At 46.4% G+C, this 21,683-nt stretch overlaps 1 protein-coding gene across 1 annotated transcript in view; it reads left to right on the top strand.

The window, feature by feature from the left end:
- LOC309550269 (uncharacterized protein) overlaps positions 1-21,683 on the top strand; it is a gene marked incomplete at its 5' end in the record, with an annotated part of 110,052 nt that overhangs the window by 49,049 nt on the left and 39,320 nt on the right. Inside the window, one exon of the mRNA XM_082250677.1 lies at positions 16,422-17,391. Within this exon, the coding sequence (XP_082106803.1) occupies positions 16,422-17,391 (970 nt within the window). The remainder of the gene's footprint in view (positions 1-16,421; positions 17,392-21,683) is intronic.

Here is a 21,683-nt window from a genome sequence, read left to right as displayed (position 1 = left end):
GAATCATCCCTACACAACACTGACTGCCCTACACACAAGGATCAGCACAGCACTACACTGACTGCCCTACACAGGGCCGCTGATAGGGGGGGGGGGGCACCAGCCCTCTTGTAGGGGGCCCGAGCACACAGGGGGGCCCACACAGAGAAGGGGATTAGTGATGGACAACAATTACAGAAATCTTCCTCCAGCACCTGAATCTGATCTGTCCCTCTCCCTTGAGGGGAGAGTCTCTTGAGGGGGGAATTGTAAGATCCTCAGAGACAAAGCTGCCTGATGTGGGCGGAGTCCTGGTTTAGGGGAACCAATCTGCTGATGTCTAGTAATAATAGTAGTAGATGGACGGGAGATGAGGAAAACCTCAGAGGATTGTCTCACTTTGTCTCCAGACTGTTAAGTAGAAGATGAGGACATCACACAGTATAGTCCAGGAGAAAACCCGGCTACCTCAAATGTCCATCCGGGACCACACAGTGTAGATGGACCATCGTATTCCTCTTATCCTGAGGAACCTCAGACTGTGAGGGACAGTGCCGGACCATCGTATTCCTCTTATCCTGAGGAACGTCAGACTGTGAGGGACAGTGCCGGACCATCGTATTCCTCTTATCCTGAGGAACCTCAGACTGTGAGGGACGGTGCCGGACCATCGTATTCCTCTTATCCTGAGGAACCTCAGACTGTGAGGGACAGTGCCGGACCATCGTATTCATCTTATCCTGAGGAACCTCAGACTGTGAGGGACAGTGCCCAAACAATCGTATTCCTCCTATCCTGAGAAACTTCAGACTGTGAGGGACGGTGCCGGACCATCGTATTCATCTTATCCTGAGGAACCTCAGACTGTGAGGGACAGTGCCCAAACAATCGTATTCCTCCTATCCTCAGAAACTTCAGACTGTGAGGGACGGTGCCGTCCTTACAGCAGATAAGAGATACTCCTGTACTGAGTGCGGGAAGTGTTTCCGTTTTAAATGCAAGCTTAATGTGCATAAAAGATCTCACACTGGTGAGAAGCCATATTCCTGTCCTGAGTGTGGGAAATGTTTTTCACAGAAGTCCACTCTTTCCAGTCATCAGAGATTTCACACGGGGGAAAAGGCATATCCCTGTCCTAAGTGCGGGAAATCTTTTTCAGAGAAGTCTACTCTTTCCACACATCAGAGATTGCACACTAGTGAGAAGCCATATTCCTGTCCTGAGTGTGGGAAATTTTTTTTCAGAGAAGTCCACTCTTTCCAAACATCAGAGATCTCACACTGGTGAGAAGCCGTATTCCTGTCCTGAGTACGGGAAATGTTTTTCACAGAAGTCCAATATTTCCACACATCAGAGATCTCACACGGGAGAGAAGCCACTTTCCTGTCCTGAGTGAGGGAATTGTTCCTCACTGAAGTCCTGTCTTCTTATACATCAGGGGTCCCACACAACCCTGGAGGTGTATTTGTGCCTTGGGTGCGGGAAATGTCTTCTATATGAATGTTGGTAGACATGTGGGGAAGAAGCACACCCTGATATATACTTCAGATATACTCCATGGCTGATCTTCATCATGTAAGAAACACTTCGTAAGGAGATCAGAGATCACCAGAGACATGGATGAAGTGTTGTCCTGTGTTGGCAATTGATAGCAGGAGAAGAATAAAAATGGAGTCATTGCCTTTCATTGGCTGAGTACATTTTGTGTGGGAAGATTTTACAAACCTGGTCAGGAAGGGGCTAAAATCTTCCGGGGCTTAAGTGGTTAATAACACCTTATACTAGACAATATACACAAATTAGAAAATACTTCAACAACATTGGTACAGACATCCATGCTCTCATCTGCCAGGTTTCCACCCACTGTCCAATATACTCCATGGCTATTGGATCAGTGTGAAACATCAAGACAGCATGAGCTGTGTCCCTGTTAGGCAGAGAAACCAAAAACAATATCCACTCATTCTAGCACCTACCTAGGAGGGCGCTACATCTGTATGGCAGGGTCTGTTTCAGTGGCGGCTGGTGCTCAAAATTTTTGGGGGGGGCCCAAAAAGAAAAATTTGTGGCAAAAAACGCGGTAAAAAAAATGCGTGACTTTGACGTCACACAAGTGTTAAAGGGGACTTCAGTAATCAAGGAACAGTGCCACCAACTTGGGAACCATCTTATACCAGGCCACTGTGTGCCATTTACTATTAATAAATATATAGTGCCAGCCAGGCCAGCAGCCTGCTTAGCAGTGTACACAATATAAGACAGCACAGGCCAGGCCAATTACATTGTACACTGGCTAAGTTAGCATAGCACTTTACCTGATGTACAATGTAATTGGCCTGGCCTGCGCTGTCTTATATTGTGTACACTGCTAAGCAGGCTGCTGGCCTGGCTGGCACTATATATTTATTAATAGTAAATGGCACACAGCGGCCTGGTATAAGATGGTATAAAACTCAGTAAAATTATTAAAACAGAAAGTTAATATTCTGAAGAGGAGTAATTGTCCTATGAAAAGCAATGCCATTTAAAAAGTAAAATAATTTAGAGCCTGCTCACTGAATTCACATAAATTAGTAAATGTCTGCACATGAATTAACTCCAACACAGATATACATACTGTACACAGGCTGTTAATATTTATAGGCCACAGATACCCTGTATATGTAGGCCTTAGACATGACCAGAGCGCCGTGCCCCCATCAATGCAGTGACCAGCTTGTCTGCCCCCATCATCAATGCAGTGACCAGCTTGTCTGCCCCCATCATCAATTCAGAGACCAGCTTGTCTGCCCCCATCATCAATTCAGAGACCAGCTTGTCTGCCCCCATCATCAATTCAGAGACCAGCTTGTCTGCCCCCATCATCAATGCAGTGACCAGCTTGTCTGCCCCCATCATCAATGCAGTGACCAGCTTGTCTGCCCCCATCGTCAATGCAGTGACCAGCTTGTCTGCCCCCATCATCAATGCAGTGACCAGCTTGTCTGCCCCCATCATCAATGCAGAGACCAGCTTGTCTGCCCCCATCATCAATTCAGAGACCAGCTTGTCTGCCCCCATCATCAATGCAGTGACCAGCTTGTCTGCCCCCATCATCAATGCAGTGACCAGCTTGTCTGCCCCCATCATCAATGCAGTGACCAGCTTGTCTGCCCCCATCATCAATGCAGTGACCAGCTTGATTGCCCCCATCATCAATGCAGAGACCAGCTTGTCTGCCCCCATCATCAATGCAGAGACCAGCTTGTCTGCCCCCATCATCAATGCAGTGACCAGCTTGCCGTGCCCCCATCATCAATGCAGTGACCAGCTTGCCATGCCCCCATCATCAATACAGTGACCAGCTTGCCGTGCCCCCATCATCAATGCAGTGACCAGCTTGCCATGCTCCCATCATCAATGCAGTGACCAGCTTGCCGTGCCCCCATCATCAATGCAGTGACCAGCTTTCCGTGCCCCCATCATCAATGCAGTGACCAGTTTGCTGTGCCCCCATCATCAGTGACCAGATTGCCGTGCCCCATGTCCCATCAATGCTGTGACCAGCTTGTCTTCCGTGCCCCCCCTATCAATGCAGAGACCAGTGTGCGTGCGTGCATGTCCCAAGCAGTGTGTTGGCCGGGTCCCCCCCTGAGGCATCACTTCACTTACCTCACTCACTAGTGTCGTCACTGCGTGCTGCTGCTGCTGAGTCGGCCCGGGACTACTTACAGACACTGAGACGCAGACGAGAATAACACAAGAGGAACGATTCCCTCTTCTGTCTTCTTCCTCACGCGCTGGCTCTCCTCTGGTCTGACGGCACCGGCGGGCGGGAAGGTAATGACATGACACTGGGACGGTGAATGACTGATGCACGCACCGCCCCCATGTGTCACGTCACCCGGGATGTCGCCCTGTGTCATTGGTCCAGGCTGGAGTCTGGACCAATCACAACCAGGACATCACTAAAGTGGGTAGTGTTGGGATGCAGAGACCCCTAGAAGTCCGCCAATCGGCGCCTCTGCCTGCCGCACGTGGGGTGCAAAATCCCACCCCCCATAGCCACTAGTAGGCCCTGGGCTGAAAATGGTATTCTTTTTTTCTCTTTGGCCACAGATTGGGAGGGCGGCGCCCCTGCGCCCCCTATAGACCGGCCGCTACTGGTCTGTTTGATTATTCACCTGCTGGGATGGTGCTCTGTGAGAAGCTGCAGTGTCAGTATTCCTTTAGCAGTAATTAACCCCTTACAGGTTTTTCTCACCTAGAAATCAAACAACTGTTACACTGTCTTGCCATAGTTTGATTTAGGAATTTAAAAAATAAATTACTACATAGCTTGAGTAGCAATTATATATGGTATAATATTTTTTTTCCTAACAATATGGAGTTCTCCCTTGCACCGTCTCTATTTATCATGGATTTATTCCTTACTGCGACAGGTCCTTGTGCGGCTGCAGCCTAATCCCTCTATGCTGTGGCTGCTCTATGCAGGTTATAGCTGGAGGGGGGCAGCGTCTTCCTTACTGATACTGTTCCTGGATTGTCAGCCCTTCTGCAGGCCTCATAAAGCTGGTGTATGGGAAGCTGACTAATGGACACTTTCTATTAAACCTCTCCAGATCTGCATGTATTATGCACACTGTAGACTGGGCCTTTGGTGCTTGACAGGCAAAACCCTGTATAAATTTCCTGCTTTGTTCAGGCATCCAGGGAGGAAGATGACCCCTACCAACAGGTTGCCACTGGTAGTCAAGACACTCTAAAGGAGTCTGTTACAACTCTCCCTGTGCAAGGAGTCTCAACTCTGACAATGTCAAGCTTTTCCCTTGCAGGATCAGTCAACTGACCAATTTAACCCTCTTCAAACAATTCCTAAAAGGAAGATGAGATGTCTATAAGCAGGTTTTTGTACCTCCCTTCCTGCAGAGGTAACTACAATGCAATTTTTTTTCGCACTTCCAAAGCAGTGCATTGCCTTTTTTCCCTATGATGTTTAAGCTAGAAGCCCGTGCTAGAAGAGTGGTGCAAATTGAACAGAAGGACAGAGCAGCGGAATGTCTTAGTGGTCATCACCTTGCAGCACTGGGTTGCTAAGTTCAAACCCCAACCAGAACACTTCTACCTGCACTGCAGGACGTCAGATTAGGCGCTTGTGAAGAGGGAGAGGTCTTCCAGTATAATGAGTCACCTATTTGGTTGACGTGGCCTTCATGAGCTTAGCCATATGCATGGAGTTGCCATTGGGGGATGCTGTGTCCTTCAGGGGTATACTCAATAATGATGATTAGGTGGGTCCTTGGGGGGTTTAGGGTCTTCTGGTGGTAACTTTGTGTTGGACTTGTCCCTAAGGGGTATATCTGTCTGCAGTTGTAGCCTGTGAACCTGCCTTAACCTTTGCCTCTCTTCCAATGCAATGGAAGTTGAGATGAAGAACATTGATTCTGTCCAAAATAATAATTCTATGAGTGGGACAATCTTGTCTGCATTGCAAAGGTTTAAACTGTATCCTTTAAGGGCTAGCTTCAATTGATAGCAATGAGCTGCATTTAGTCCGCCTCCTGCTTTAGAGTAAATGTCTGCCGAATGAAATAAACTGCAGTTCTAGAGTCAGTGTCTAACTCCAAAGAGGTTTGCTCCTGCAGTTCTGACTTGAAGTCCAGAAAGAATAGAAGAGAGAAGGAGAGTCCTCAACTAAATAGTCAGAAAAGAGCTCCACTTCAGGAGAGAGGTTGCTTACCGGTCTTTTTCAGATTGTGCCACCCATACATATCTTATGGGGAGCTGGTTGCTCCTCTTCTGATAGGAGGGTACAGTTTTGGTCTCAGACATTTGGACCTTCAGGACAAGCACTTCAGGCCATGCTTGAACATTCAGTCACCTTAAAGCCTCTGATTGTGCCAGGAGGAATCCTTTGCTTCTGCAACAATGCTTGATACATTTTCAACCGATTCGAATTGCCCTGAAAGCGTGAAATGAAACAAATTCTAGAAAGCGAAATAAATAACTAAACAGATTTATCCGAAATAAAACAAATGTTTCCATTCTGCACATGTCTATGATGTTCAGCTTAAATATTAATTAATATGGTTATTGATGTTGTATGTTTAAATAGAGAGAAAGCAGTATAGCGGGTTTGCTATGACTAAATGCTTGTAGTGTGAAACGCGTTGACAGTCTCCTTTCTCCTGCCATGTTGTCACTTCTGGATATATTCTAATAAAGGAGTATTTTGTTGGAGCATGATTGTCCATTCAAGTGTCTTTTGATGACTCTGTGACCAGCTGGACTTGCAATGATTGTGTGAGCAGAATAATGTGCACCAACCTAGAATGGGATATATTTGCGGGTTATCTTCACTAGTTTATGACGCAGAGACAGGAGGGAATGGAGAGGATATGGATGCCGTACTGGAGGAAGGTGCAGAGGATTTCTCTGCCCCACATTGTCATTATAATGAAGAAGGACCTTCACACAACATGCTTGCTAACGTTGAAAAGTTAATTTCCTGTGTCTGCAAAATCCTTGACATTATACCAATGAGAAGAAGATTGGGATTCTGGCACTCCAAATGGTTTATGTCTCTACAAATAAGCGGATGCTTAGGGGGGCGCGGACATTATTCTCCTGTATTAAACCACTTCCCGCCCAACGACCTCATATGACGTCATGGACTTTGAGTGAAGATATAGGGATGATGGGTGGAGCTACAAGCATCATTCACATATCTTCTTTTTCTGCCGGTGATTCCCTGCACCATAAAACCAATCATATGGGCTGTTCAGCCGCTTGATTGTTTTTACAGGCGCCGCCCTCATGAAAGTAAAAAATATTGTTTTTCTTTTTAAAATTGTCGGTCATTTTTTGATTATAGCGCAAAAAATTAAAAACGCAGAGGTGATCAAATAACCCCCAAAAGAAAGCTCTATTTGTGGAAAAAAAGGACATTGATTTTATTTGGGTACAGCATCGCACGACCGCGCAATTTTCAATGAAAGTAATGCAAAAAATAGCCTGGTCATTAAGGGGGGTAAATCTTCCGGGGTTGAAGTTGTTAACTGTCAATTACGCGGTCGTGCGACGATGTACCCAAATAAAGTCAATGTTCTTTTTTTCCCCACAAATAGAGATTTCTTTGGGTGATGTTTAATCACCTCTGCGGTTTTTCATTTTTGCGCTATAAACAAAAAATGTCTGACAAAACAATATTTTTTACTTTCTGCTATAAAACATCCAATAAAAATGCAAAAAAATATTTCTTCATTAATTTATGCCAATATGTATTCTGCTACATGTTTTTGTTTAAAATAAATCTCAATAAGCGTATATTAATTGGTTTGCGCAAAAGTTATCTCATCTATAAACTATGGGATATATTTATGGAATTTTTATTTTTTCACTAGTAATAGCGGGGATCGGTGACTTACAGCAGGACTTTATTGCAGCGGACAAATCAGACACTAACTGACACTTTGTGGGAACCAGTGACACCAATACAGTGATCAGTGCTAAAAATATGCACTGTCACTGTACTAATGACACTGGCTGGGAAGGGGCAATCAAAGGGTTAAATGTGTGCCTAACCAGTGTTTTTGTATTGGGGGCGGTGCTTTTACTAGGGGAAGGCATGGGTCAGTGCCTCTGCTTGCAGGAACATAGGACCATGCCTTCCCTACTGACAGAATGGCAATCTGCCTTGTTTACATCAGTGTTTCTCAACTCCAGTCCTCAGGGCTCACTAACAGGCCAGATTTTAAGTATTACCTTGGGGAGATGCAGACTAGAGTACTGCAATCACTGAGCAGCAAATTATATCACCTGTGATGTATTTCAGTTATCTTGCAAACCTGGCCTGTTAGTGTGCCCTGAGGACCGGAGTTGAGAAACACTGGTTTACATAGACGGATTGCCATTCTGCCTGTGTACCCAACGATCACCGGGTGACAGCGGACATCGCGTCTGCGGGACCTGCTGTGTAGAATCACAGTGGTAGGGAGCCGCTGGCAGCGCGCACTTGTGCACGCTACCTGGAAGTGCAGGATCAAGTTTATATACGGGGTTCTAAGCAGCAGCCCTGTAGCAATAAAACTGCTATAGGGAGGTCGGAAAGTGGTAAAGACTTTTTTCTTTCACACCCCCAAATTTTGAGTACCCCAAAATTACATTCCAGACTGTGAATCTAGTAGGTGTTTAAAAGTGTCCTAAAAGCAAAGAAACAAAAAAAAAACAGTGTGAGGTCAGCCAGGAAATAAATACCAAACTGTTAATCCGAGCATGCAGCCCGCCTGGCCAGGAAGGGGGGGGGGGGTGAGCGTGTGATGGTAATAGGCAGTAATATATTTCTCTCCCCCTTGCTGGGAGTGGAGATGACCCATCTATAAGGATATACAGTACATACACACACAGCACAAGGCCGTGTTCGCACTACGAGGCATTTCTCGGGGCAGCAGTTCCTCTGAGCTCCACAAGGTGGTGATCTCACTTCTACCCAGACAGGAGGTCTCTATGGAAGACAGGAAGTGATATCACAGGAAGTGATGTCAGGTACACACCAGAAGTTCCATGTGGCACAAAGAAGAGAGGAGACATCGCTGGAAGTGGCAGCAGAGGAGGTAATAAGATCTTATTTTCTATTTACACCCAGTAATCCCCCCCCCCGTCATGTCCGTCCCATTCCTCCATAGTCACTGTGACATCTTTTATCTCCAGCAGATGACGATACACACATATATTATAATTATTTTACAGAATTTATATTGTGCCAGAGGCGCAGGGCCCTGGTGCTAGAAACCATGAAGGGCCCCCCCCCCGGACCCCTGGCCGGGGCCCTTCCCTTCAAGCCTGGGGCTCTTCCCACTGATCCTGTGGCCCTTTACTCTCCTTGCGGGGCCTAGAGAGCATTCGATTTCTTTCTGCTTATGTGGTGATCTCTTTGTGCCCTGTGTGAGAGCGGCACCTTCGCGGTTACCTGGTCCCAGTGCATCCGTTAGTGAAACCTCCACACCATCCGGTTACACCTGCCTGTGACCCCTGAGGGGTAAAAGCTTTGTTTGTCTCAGGTCTCTGGGTCAAAGTTTAAGGTGAGAGGCTTAGATCTCTGGTTGTGGTGGAGTGAAGCACAGTATTTTGTACTAATCACGTTATTGGGTGATCACAGTTCTGGATACCGGAATGCACCTATGCTTTATGGACACTGAGATTGCAATTTTTATTGTATACACAGATTGATTTCCGATATATGTTACACTTTGTTTCTGGCGCAGCACCTTTTTAAGTTTGAACACAATGCTATGATGCCTGGCCACTCCACCAGGGCAGGAACGAACTGAGCACAGCAACCAGGTACTTGCGGTTGGCAGACAGGCAGAGTGGTTCAACGACAGTCCAGTTACAAGGCAGGCAAGGTTCACAATAGTCAGGGTCAAATCCATAGTCAAAAGGCAGGCAGAGTTCAGAGAGTAGTCGAGATCTGCATTAAAGCCTTCAACAAGAGAATCCAAACAGCAGGGCAGACAAACAGAGAGCTTGGAGCACATGTTACAAACGCAATATCACAAGCATGGGACTGCAGGCTTGCTTGGCTTCAAAAAGATTTGGTCTCCACCCAGAGACTGACCACATCACTCACTTTGCAGATATACCGAAAGAAAGAAAGAATACATCACAGCCAAAACCAGGATGCTGGAATGAGGAGAGAGCACAACTGTCAGGAACCATAAACCAGGCAGAGACAGAAAAGTAGTTAAAAATCACACCTTTAATGTAATAGCAAAAATAACACAGAACAGGAACGTAGTCAAAAACGGAAGACAGAGCGGGTAATCAGACAAGCTGGGATCAGAAATCAGTGTTGTTAGAAGCCAAAAATCAGGAATAGAAATCAGAAGAGACGTCAGCCAGGGCAAGTCATAACAGAGACACACTAGAGATGTTGACCAGGCAAAGGCACGGAGGAAATGAGCAAGGCAGTTTAAATAGCAAAAAGGGTCTGGCTGTAGGCTGGACTAATGAGGCAGGTAATGGTAACCAGGTTAGTTACTGTGGAAACAATGAATGGCTGCTAATTACCCGACAGCTGAGCAGCCTCTGTGCTGCTATTGATAGCAGAAGCCCAGCCCTGACAACAACACACTCCTGACAAACGGATTATACCACTTTTATTAGTGTGGGGGGGGTGTATTTAAGGAGGATTGGAATATGTATGTCTTTATTTTTTAGGATTCAAATAAGAAAGAGGAAAAAATCTCATTTGTAGTAAATATCCAGAATGTTTTTTTTTCCCCGTAATGATCCCAGTCTCAGATATTCATCCTAAAATGTGATCAGTAAAGTCTCTGGAGTACACGGAGATCACAGGAACATAAGTCCTGACAAAGCCCACAGAAAAAGTTAATCTTTAATTTTAGAAGAGGTGGGACGCACCCGGGAGAATATGATTTTTTTGTGTGCAGAAACCTCACACAGTGCCCCCACAGCTCCTCCTCCCAATGTCCCTCCAATCAGAGTCAGAATATCTTATGACAGGACACTGACCACACAGCTCCTCCTCCCAATATTCCTCCTATCAGGATCAGAGTATCCTTTGACACCACACTGACCACACAGCTCCTCCCAATGTCTCTCCAATCAGAGTCAGAGAATCCTATGACACCACACTGACCACACAGCTCCTCCTAATGTCCCTCCTATCAGGGTCAGAGAATCCTATGACACAGAGGCGTAACTAGAACCTTCAGGGCCCTAGTGCAAGAAACCATGAAGGGTCACCCTGAGCCCCGGCCAGGGCCGTTCCCACTTATCACGGGGGTTGGAGGGCAGCAGGACCTGGATAGGAGGGGCAGCGGGGGTGACACATAGAGGAACAAAGCCCCTCCATTTTCCTCATGCCTATGGGAGGGAGAGGAGGAGAACTTGGCTTTTAGCAGCTGCAGGAGAAAAATGGAGGGATTTGTTCCTCTATATGCCCCCCCTTCTCATCCAGGTGTACAGGGAAATTACATGGGTCACAACCATTGTGACCCCTTTAGTTGCGCCCCTGGGATGAGTGGCAGCGGTGGTGGTGGGGGATGGGATCAGTGGCAGCAGTGGTGGTTGGGTGGGGATGGGATCAGTGGCAGCGGTTGTGGTGGGGGGATGGGATGATTGGCAGCTGTGGTGGAGGGGGGAATGGAAAGGGATAAGTGGCAGTGGTGGTGGGCTGGGATGAGAGGCAGCAATGGTGGAGGGGATGGGATGAGTGGCAGCAGTGGGGGGAATGGAATGAGTGGCAGGGGTGGTGGGGGATGGGATGGAATGAGATACGGGGTGGTGGTTGGGGGGGGTAATGGGATGGGATCAGTGGTGGGGGGCTGAGTGGCAGCGGTGAGGGGGAGATGGGAGCAGTGGTGGTGGGGGGATAGGATGAGTGGCAGTGGTGAGGGGGCATGGGATCAGTGGCAAGGGTGGTGGTTGGGGGGGGATGGAATGGGATGAGTGGTAGCAGTGGTGGGGGGGATGGATTCAGTGGCAGCAAAGGTGCTGGTATGGGGGGGGATCAGTGGTAGCGGTGAGGGGGAGATGGGAGCAGTGGTGGTGGGGGGATGGGATGAGCGGCAGTGGTGAGGGGGGCATGGGATCAGTGGCAAGGGTGGTGGTTGAGGGGGATGGAATGGGATGAGTGGTAGCAGTGGTTGGGGGGATGGTTTCATTTGGAGCAAAGGTACTGGTGTGTGTATGGAGGGGAAGGGGGGGTGGGAATCAGTGGCAGTGCTGATATTGAGGGATGGAATCAGTGTCACTCCCTTGCAGATCACTCGTCCCTCCTCTTTGCTAGGTCTCAGTATATCTTCGGCTTTCTTCCTGTGTCTCCAGCAAATCCTATCCCATCTTGGGGTCTCCTCACACGGTGGAGAGCTCCTCCCCCTTCACTCTACTGGCCCAGCCCGGGTCAGCTGATTTTCTCTTTCAGTCCCCCGACATTGTATCTCCCAACCCTACTGAACTCAATGGGCGGCCAGAGAGGATGGGCAGGGACTGTGTGCCTGTAAGTACCCATGACTGCGGGCAGAGAGGATGGGCGGGGCGGGGACTGTGTGCCTGTGAGAGTGCACGTTAATGACCAGTGTACTATCTACCGAGCAGTGGCAGGCCCCCCTACAGTGGTGGAACTCCAGGACCCATTTCACAAGTGCGACTGCTGCAACCCTGGTAATTCCCCCACTGCTATGACATGACACTGACCACACAGCTCCTCCTCCCAATTTCCCTCCAATCAGAGTCAGAGAATCCTATGACATCACACTGACCTCACAGCTCCTCCCTCCAATATCCCTATATCCGACTCTTTATTTCTGGTGCTCTTAGGATGTGGGCTGAACCCCAGGCCTCCTTACTTTCAAAGTAGGGATGTTGGACCTGCATTGTATGTAATATCAGAAACCTCAGCATGAAGTGGGGTTTAAATAAAAAGAGACCTGACCAGTGAGGTGAGGAGGATTCTGGGAATGTCATTTGATTTTACTATTTGTCTCCAAATCTATAGTTTTCCTCCTGTGAAGTCTGGAGATCATATGACCATCACATTGCCTCCACCTCCCTCCCTGATAGAATAGAGAAATACAAAGAAGATTTGAGAAGTCACCAGAGAGATCATTGAGTTGCTGACAGGAGAGGTGAGCGGTGCTGGGAAGGACGTCATGATGGAGAATCAGCCGCCCCTCACATCACCGGGTAAGAGGAGACTTTATTGTAAAGGAGAGAGCAGTACGGAGGATCCACCTAGATCCCCCATCATCTGATAAACACATAGAAACAATGTATTCAGTCAGTGTGTGTGTTTCCTACAGATGGATCCAGTAATGGGAACCCACCAGAGAGATGTCCCCGTCCTCTGTATTCCCGGGATTCCACACAGGAAGATCACACCATCCCCCACCATCATCAGGTAGATGAGGAACAATCACTGATAGTATCATTAGGATCTGTACATTATCTGCATTGTTACCATTGATGTCATTTTTATTCTATATTCAGAGTGGAAACCTGAGAGATTCGAAAGTTGAGGTTAAAGAAGAGATAAAAGAGGAGGATGATGAGGATGGGGTGATGGAGGAGTCAGAGTTTCTAAAGGAACACAAAGATCTGCATCAGGGCACCATGGTGGAGTCATCCAGCTACAGAAACCCACCAGAGAGATGTCCCCATCCTCTGTATTCCCGGGATTCCACACAGGAAGGTCACACCATCCCTCAATGTTACAAGGTTGGTGGATTGGAGCATCTAGAACATGGACTTCTGGAGAGGATCTATATATTTTTTTTTTTTTTATATATAATATCACAATAATGAAGCTTATATCTTTCAGACGATATTCTCTCTCATTTTCTTGATTGATTTAGAGTGGAGATCCAATCGATATAGAATTTGAGGTTAAAGCAGAAGAAGAAGAGAAGTATGTGAGGGATGATCAGCAGTCTATGGAGGAGGATGGAATAACGGGGACATTTATAGAGGAGGACACTCCTACAGAGATCAGCACAGGTGGGTCATTAACACTAAATACATTCCTCCACCCATACTGCTCACTGATTGGTCCAGTGTAGAGCGGGGACTGGGTGATATCAGCCTGTAATCTCCTGGTCACTTTCCTGAGCTGTGTTCCCCATCCTGTATTCCTGTATTTCTCTCGGATAATCTTCCTTCTCTGTGCTGCACAATTTTATGTATCTAGACTGGATTTATGGAGATTCTGGGGTTCACCTGGCAGCAAAATGTTGTTATTTACCATAGACGTTGCTTGACGTAGACACCTGGGGTATGTACCTTGGGTCCTCTTCTCCATGCCCGGGTCTACCAAGATCTCTGACAGAACATTTCTCCCAGGATTACAATTCACCCAAGTCACTGAGTGCAGTCTCAGGAGATGGGAGGCAGCGGTGTGGGACCTCTGTAACTGATTACTAAACACAAATATTTGACTCCTGACCCCTGCTCTATCTACTCTATGTTGTACATTACATACTCCTGACCCCTGCACTATATACTCTATGTTGTACGATACATAATCCTGACCCCAGCACTATATACTCCATGTTGTACATTACATACTCCTGACCCCTGCACTATATACTCTATGTTGTACATTACATACTCCTGACCCCTGCACTATATACTCTATGTTGTATGATACATAATCCTGACCCCAGCACTATATACTCTATATTGTACATTACCCCATTCTGATACTATATAGTCTTATCTGTTGTATCTTATACAATATGTTGTACATTACATACTCCTGACTGCTCTCTCTCCTCTACCCACTGCTATATATACACATAATATGGATTCTCTTTTGTTACACCCATTTCCTACCAGCTGGACATTTTATATCTGATGATTTGATTGGAGGACAGACTTTTACATGTTGATAATAATGTGATAACATCCTCCAACCTTGGAACCTTTAAACAGAAAGTGATAATGAGGGAGGAGTCAATAACCCAATGATGGTGGTCTTCAGGATCAGTCCAGTCTTCATCTGGGTTGTTCTCCCCCCCCCCCCCAATCCTCACTCTCTGACCTCTGGTGGGGCTCAGCCCTGCTTTTATTCATGACTAAATAAGGAAGTGCAGGACTTCTTGTGTTGGGAAGATGGCAATGAGTGATAGAGGGGGAGGGGACACTCGTCCTATAATCCCCTCATCACTGTCACTCCTATAAAAGACAGTTCTCGTTGTTTCCTCACTCTCTGACTAAGGTCCGTGAATAAAGAAATGAACTGGTAGGAGATCAGAGGACCCATTTACTAGTTACCTTGGGGGGGGAATTGTAAGATCCTCAGAGACAAAGCTGCCTGATGTGGGAGGAGTCCTGGTTTAGGGGAACCAATCTTCTGATGTCTAGTAATAATCTTTAATAAACAGGCAAAAAATTTGGGGGAGCATACCCATGTATTTCTAAAGCTGCTGCAGCTATGAACCAAAAGACATGTATATTAAAAAAGAATAGCGCGCAAATGCAAAAGAAATAACTACCAAATGTGAAGACAATCCATAAATAAAAATGGGGGTTTGGTCCCACCATATGGCCATATCGTGCTCAAGCCCACTACTGCGTCAAAGTACCCCATTATCAGTGGGTCCTACACTATCCATGAAAAAGAGATGAATCCAGCCTTTCTAACCCTTGGAGATAATACCCCTTGCTGGGAAAGATGTGCAAATGCACTACAGGGGACTCCTCCTTTATCCACTTGATGGTGGACACTGATTGAGTACAGGTGTGTGTGGGGGGGTCTTTTGGTTCATAGCTGCAGCAGCTTTAGAAATACATGGGTATGCTCCCCCAAAATTTTTTGCCCGTTTATTATGTATTCGGTCTGACCAGACTATCGAGGTTGAGCACCCCACCCCACCCCCCCCCACACACACCTGTACTCAATCAGTGTCCACCATCAAGTGGATATAGGAGGAGTCCCCTGTAGTGCATCTGCACATCTTTCCCAGCAAGGAGTATTCTCTCCAAGGGTAAGAAAGGCTCGATTCATCTCTTTTTCATGGATAGTGTAGGACCCACTGATAATGGGGTACTTTGACGCAGTAGTGGGCTTGAGCACGATATGGCCATATGGTGGGACCAAATCCCCATTTTTATTTATGGATTGTCTTCAGATTTGGTAGTTATTTCTTTTGCATTTGCGCGCTATTCTTTTTTAATATACATGTCTTTTGGTTCATAGCTGCAGCAGCTTTAGAAATACATGGGTATGCTCCCCCAAATTTTTTGCCTGTTTATTATGTATTCGGTCTGACCAGACTATCGAGGTTGAGCAACCCTCCCCACCCCCGCCCCCCCCCCACACACACCTGTACTCAATCAGTGTCCACCATCAAGTGGATATAGGAGGAGTCCCCTGTAGTGCATTTGCACATCCTTCCCAGCAAGGAGTATTATCTCCAAGGGTTAGAAAGGCTGGATTCATCTCTTTTTCATGGATAGTGTAGGACCCACTGATAATGGGGTACTTTGACGCAGTAGTGGGCTTGAGCACGATATGGCCATATGGTGGGACCAAACCCCCATTTTTATTTATGGATTGTCTTCAGATTTGGTAGTTATTTCTTTTGCATTTGCGTGCTATTCTTTTTTAATATAGTAATAATCTTTGTATTTCTATTTTAGCAGATGGACGGGAGATGAGGAAAACCTCAGAGGATTGTCTCACTTTGTCTCCAGACTGTAAAGTAGAAGATGAGGACATCACACAGTATAGTCCAGGAGAAAACCCGGCTACCTCAAATGTCCATCCGACACCACACAGTGTAGATGGACCATCGTATTCCTCTTATCCTGAGGAACCTCAGACTGTGAGGGACAGTGCCGTCCATCCAACAGATAAGAGGTTCTCCAATGCTGAATGCGGGAAGAGATTCCATGCTAAATACAATCCTATTGTGCATAAAAGTTCTCACACCACTGAGAAGCCGTATTCCTGTCCTGAGTGTGGAAAATGTTTTTCACGCAAGTCCAATCTTTCTGTGCATCAGAGATTGCACACTGATGAGAAGCTGTATTCCTGTTCTGAGTGCGGGAAATGTTTTTCACAGAAGTCTAATCTTTCTGTGCATCAGAGATTGCACACTGATGAGAAGCCGTATTCCTGTTCTGAGTGTGGGAGATGTTTTTCACGCAAGTCGTGTCTTTCCACACATCAGAGATTGCACACTGGTGAGAAGCCGTATTCCTGTCCTGAGTGTGGGAAATGTTTTTCACGGAAGACCACTCTTTCCGCGCATAAGAGATTGCACACTGATGAGAAGCCGTATTCCTGTTCTGAGTGTGAGAAATGTTTTTCACGTAAGTCCAATCTTTTCACACATCAGAGATTGCACACGGGTGAGAAACCGTATTCCTGTCCTGAGTGTGGGAAATGTTTTTCAGAGAAGTTCCATCTTTTCACACATCAGAGATTGCACACGGGTGAGAAACTGTATTCCTGTTCTGAGTGCGGGAAATGTTTCTCACGGAAGTCCACTCTTTCCACACATCAGAGATTGCACACGGGTGAGAAGCTGTATTCCTGTCCTGAGTGTGGGAAATGTTTTTCAGTGAAGTCTGCTCTTTCCACGCATCAGAGATCACACACTGGTGAGAAGCCGTATTCCTGTCCTGAGTGCGGGAAATGTTTTTCACAGAAGTCCACTCTTTCGACACATCAGAGATTGCACACGGATGAGAAGCCGTATTCCTGTCCTGAGTGCGGGAAATGTTTTTTAGTGAAGTCTGCTCTTTCCACGCATCAGAGATCACACACTGGTGAGAAGCCGTATTCCTGTCCTGAGTGCGGGAAATGTTTTTTAGTGAAGTCTGCTCTTTCCACGCATCAGAGATCACACACTGGTGAGAAGCCGTATTCCTGTCCTGAGTGCGGGAAATGTTTTTCACAAAAGTCCCATCTTTACAAACATCAGAGATCTCACATGGGGGAGAAGCCATATCCCTGTCCTAAATAAGGGAATTGTTCCTCACTGAAGTCCTTTCTTCCTGTACATCAGGGGTCCCACACAACCTTGGAGGTGTATTAGTGCCTTAAGTGCGGGAAATGTCCTCTATATGAATTGGTGGACACGAGGGGAAGAAGCACACCCTGATATACACCTCAGATATACTCCATGGCTGATCTTCATCATATAAGAAACACTTCATAAGGAGATCAGAGATCACCAAAGACATGGATGAAGTGTTGTCCCGTGTTGGCCATTGATAGCAGGAGAAAAATAAAAATGGAGTCCTTACCTTGGAGTACAATGGAGTACATTTTGTGCGGGAAGATTTCACAAACACTTACAGATCTGGTTGTTATAAATGTGTTCATGAAATGTGACCCGCATTCCCCCAGTCATGGTGAATTGGGATTTCCTATAATGGTCAGTTCCAGCTAGTGACCATAATGTGCTTTCCTGACAGATGTCCATGGCAGGATATGTTTGGGTAGCCCCGCCCTTGTTTCTCCCCCATAAGACCCCACCCCACCCCCATAAATGTTCAGGATAAGCCGATGGCTGCGTTCCTTTTTTGTCCTCCTCACTTATAGGGCCATTTTTGTATGAAGTTTTCCTACCTTTTAGAAGTATTGGTGGGCGGGTCTGGTGCTGGGCAGCTGTGCGGGATGTCTGGAGCTTCCTTTGGTTTACAGAAGTCTTCCAGGATGTCCCGAGTGGTCATTGAGTCCCCAGCTATCAGCGGGGTGGTGTTATGGCACACATATGTAGAGGATCCATGCCTGGAGAGTGGGCCCTGCCATCGACAGCCATTTGCATTGCCTTTAAGTGGCCATTAAGTGTTAGACACGCAAAATTTGTTTCGGTACAAATACAAATTCAGACAAATTCCTAGATTCGGATGCATCCAAATCTCCAAATGAAATAGTAATCAATTTAGTTGAAATCTGTTAAAATTTGTTTTTTTTATTCATTTTCGAATGGATTCCAACTTTTCAGAACGATTAGAATTCGGATCAGACAAAAAATGATCGACCGATGCAAATTCTGTGTGAATAAATAGCTGGTTAAGTAGAAAGCCAGGAAGCCGGCCGCCTGCATCCTTAACAACCATGACTCATCAGCTGTCAGCGGGCTTCCCCACTGACAGATGAATGTAAAGAAAAGAATGCGGACATTGCCCGGTGTTGGCTTGTGGTCACTTCTAAGGGTATGTAGACTTGATGACCTGACCAGGTTTGACCCCTCAGTCTCAGCTGGCCTGGAGATCACTCTGATTAACATAACACAGACAGTGTATGGTTGCTCAGAACAATCTGACGTATCATTTATTCAACACAGTATATATAACAAAACAGTATGATTGCAGTATAGGTCACACTCATGAAGACTTTTCAAAAGAACAATACATCTAGTATGTGACTAAAAAGACGAGATTTAGATAATAAAAGAGCTATGAACGTATTTATCAGAAATTGAAACATTCTAGTGCATGGGAATGCGTGGGTATGAATTTATGCAAGCTCATGATTTTCCAAACATGAGAAGCTGTGAAATATGTGCTGAAACTATAAAATGGATGCTGAAAACTTAAAATGGTGCACCCTTGGTTCATGATATTCTATCAATCCCCTCTTTTTAAATCCTATACATGATTTCATAATTTTGTTCCTCGTCTATCCCCTTCATTCAAACTATTTCTGTTTTGCAGACATGTTGGGAAGGGGCTGCACATCTGGCAATATATGCCACAATAAGCTTGAAGAGTGCATACAATACTATAATAAAAACTACTACAACCAAAAGCGATTTGTTAATGTAGTAGATATAATTTATCAAGTCTACATTTTTTGTTAATGGTAATTGTGGGGATAATTGATTCAAACCCCGCTGCCACTTGATCTCTAGCCTTAAATTAATTTAGGACCCCTCTTTGGCTATAAATCTGGCTTATTCCTGCAAAATTTCAACCTCCTGTCTATGTGTTTCTGTATTATCTTATGATGATAAGGGATTTAAAAAAATTGGTGTTATGTATTTATGTGCAGTATTTATAGTCAGTAGCAGATTCACACAGCCCAGTCAATGCTACACCCATTTGTTCTATTTCCATCTCATTCATTAGCACCTGTTTACTCAATGTCCGTAGTTCAATTGTTCAGAAGACCCACCTTTAGCTGTGTTTTATTTTTAATCTGATTTAAAATAAATAATTGTTTACTTTTCATCGGTTCTATTCCCCACCCAGTTTACCTTAAGAGCCGGTTCACATACAGGCGACCCGACTTCCCGGGGCGACCTGTGAAGTCACGGTGCACAGCTCGCACCGCGACCTCGGAGCGGCATGTACGGACTTCATATCATTGAAGTCAATGCAGGTCGCTCCAGGTTGCCCCAAAGTAGAACAGGACCCTTTTTCTAAGTCGGAGCGACTTGTGTTGCTCCTATTAGAACGGGTCCTGTGCTACTCTATGGCAGGCGACCCACGGCGACTTGTCAGGCGACCAGGTCGCCTGACAAGTCGCCCCCAGTGTGAATGGGGTCTAAATGAAAAAATCTAAAATATATCTAATCTAAAGTGTAGATTCCTACTTCCCTTTCCCTGTCTGAATGACCAACTCAGAAAATCTTATTCGGCTATGTTAGGGCTGAAAAATGTCCAGAATTGAAAAAATAGAAAAACGAAATGTTGGACTAACAGGACAACAGTAAACTTTTAATTTTGAAAGCATAGGAGTGGGTATAAACATCAACCCAGGGGCATTGCTAGGTGGTAAAAAGACCAGGGGCTGCAGCCCGAAGGTAAATTTGATAACCCCTCCCACAAGTCCCACCCAAGCTCCACCCAATACCCCCCCGCCCCTTTCCTGCCCAATGCCCCACCATAAAATGACTCACCCTTCACAGCTATAACAGGCACAGATGTTGGATGAGAAGCCCTGACCTCACAAATGTGCTTCTGGAAGAATAGAATCAGAATAGTCAGGGAGGGAGAGGGGGATAAAGAGAGAGAGAGAGGGATCAAGAGAGAGAGAGGGATAGAAGGAGAGAGGGATAGAAGGAGAGAGGGATAGAAGGAGAGAGAGGGAGAGAGGGGGATAGAAGGAGAGAGAGGGATGGAGAGAGATACAGGGATAGAAGGATAGATAGAGGGGATAGAAGGAGAGAAAGGGCTAGAAGGAGAGAGGGGTATAGAAGGAGAGAGAGGGATAGAGGGGGATAGAAGGAGAGAGAGGGATAGAAGGAGAGGGAGAGAGGGATTGAAGGAGAGAGAGAGATAGATAGAGATACAGGGATAGAGGGGGAGAGAGGGAGTGAGAGAGAGAGGGATAGAAGGAGAGAGAGAGAGGGGTAGAAAGACAGAGAGAGGGGGATAGAAGTGTAGAGGGATAGAAGGAGAGAGAAAGAGATACAGGGAGAGAGAGAGAGAGAGAGCGAGAGAGGGAGGGATAGAAGGAGAGAGAGGGAGGGATAGAAGGAGAGAGGGGTGGAAGGAGAGAGGGATTGGAGGGAGAGTAATAGAAGGAGAGAGGGAGGGATAGAAGGAGAGAGAGGGATAGAAGGAGAGAGAGGGATGGAAGGAAAGAGAGGGATAGAAGGAGAGAGAGGGATAGAAAGAGAGAGGGAGGGAAGGAGAGAGAGGGATATAAGGAGAGAGAGGGATAGAAGGAGAGAGGGAGAGTGAGGGGGAGGGGGGTGGTAGTGAGGGGGATAGAAGAAGCGAGAGAGGGATAGGGGAGAGAGAGGGATAGAAGAAGAGAGAGGGATAGAAGGAGAGAGAGGGATAGGAGAGAGAGAGATGGATAGCAGAGAGAGAGGGATAGAAGGAGAGAGAGGGATAGAAGGAGAGAGAGAGGGATAGAAGGAGAGAGAGAGGGGGTAGAAGGAGAGAGAGAGAGAGGGATAGAAGGAGGGAGAGAGGGATAGAAGGAGAGAGAGGGGGATAGAAGGAGAGAGAGGGGGATAGGAGAGAGAGGGGTAGAAGGAGAGGGATAGAAGGAGAGAGAGAGAGGGATAGAATGAGGGAGAGATAGGAGAGAGAGGGAGGGAAGGAGAGAGAGGGAGAGAGAGAGGGGGTAGTGAGAGAGTGGGAGGAGGGGAAGTAGTGAGATACAGGGGGAGGGGGGTAGTAGTGAGAGAGAGGGGGAGGGGGGTAATAGTGAGAGAGAGGGAGGGGGAAGTAGTGAGGGGGAGGGGTAGTAGTGAGAGGGGGAGGGGGGTAGTAGTGAGAGGGAGGGGGTGGTA

The sequence above is a fragment of the Pelophylax lessonae genome, assembly GCF_965119305.1.
Source record: "Pelophylax lessonae genome assembly, chromosome: 3".
Taxonomy (NCBI): domain Eukaryota; kingdom Metazoa; phylum Chordata; class Amphibia; order Anura; family Ranidae; genus Pelophylax; species Pelophylax lessonae.
The sequence above is the reverse complement of the archived record's forward strand: the minus strand, read 5'-3'. Positions and strand labels throughout refer to the sequence as shown.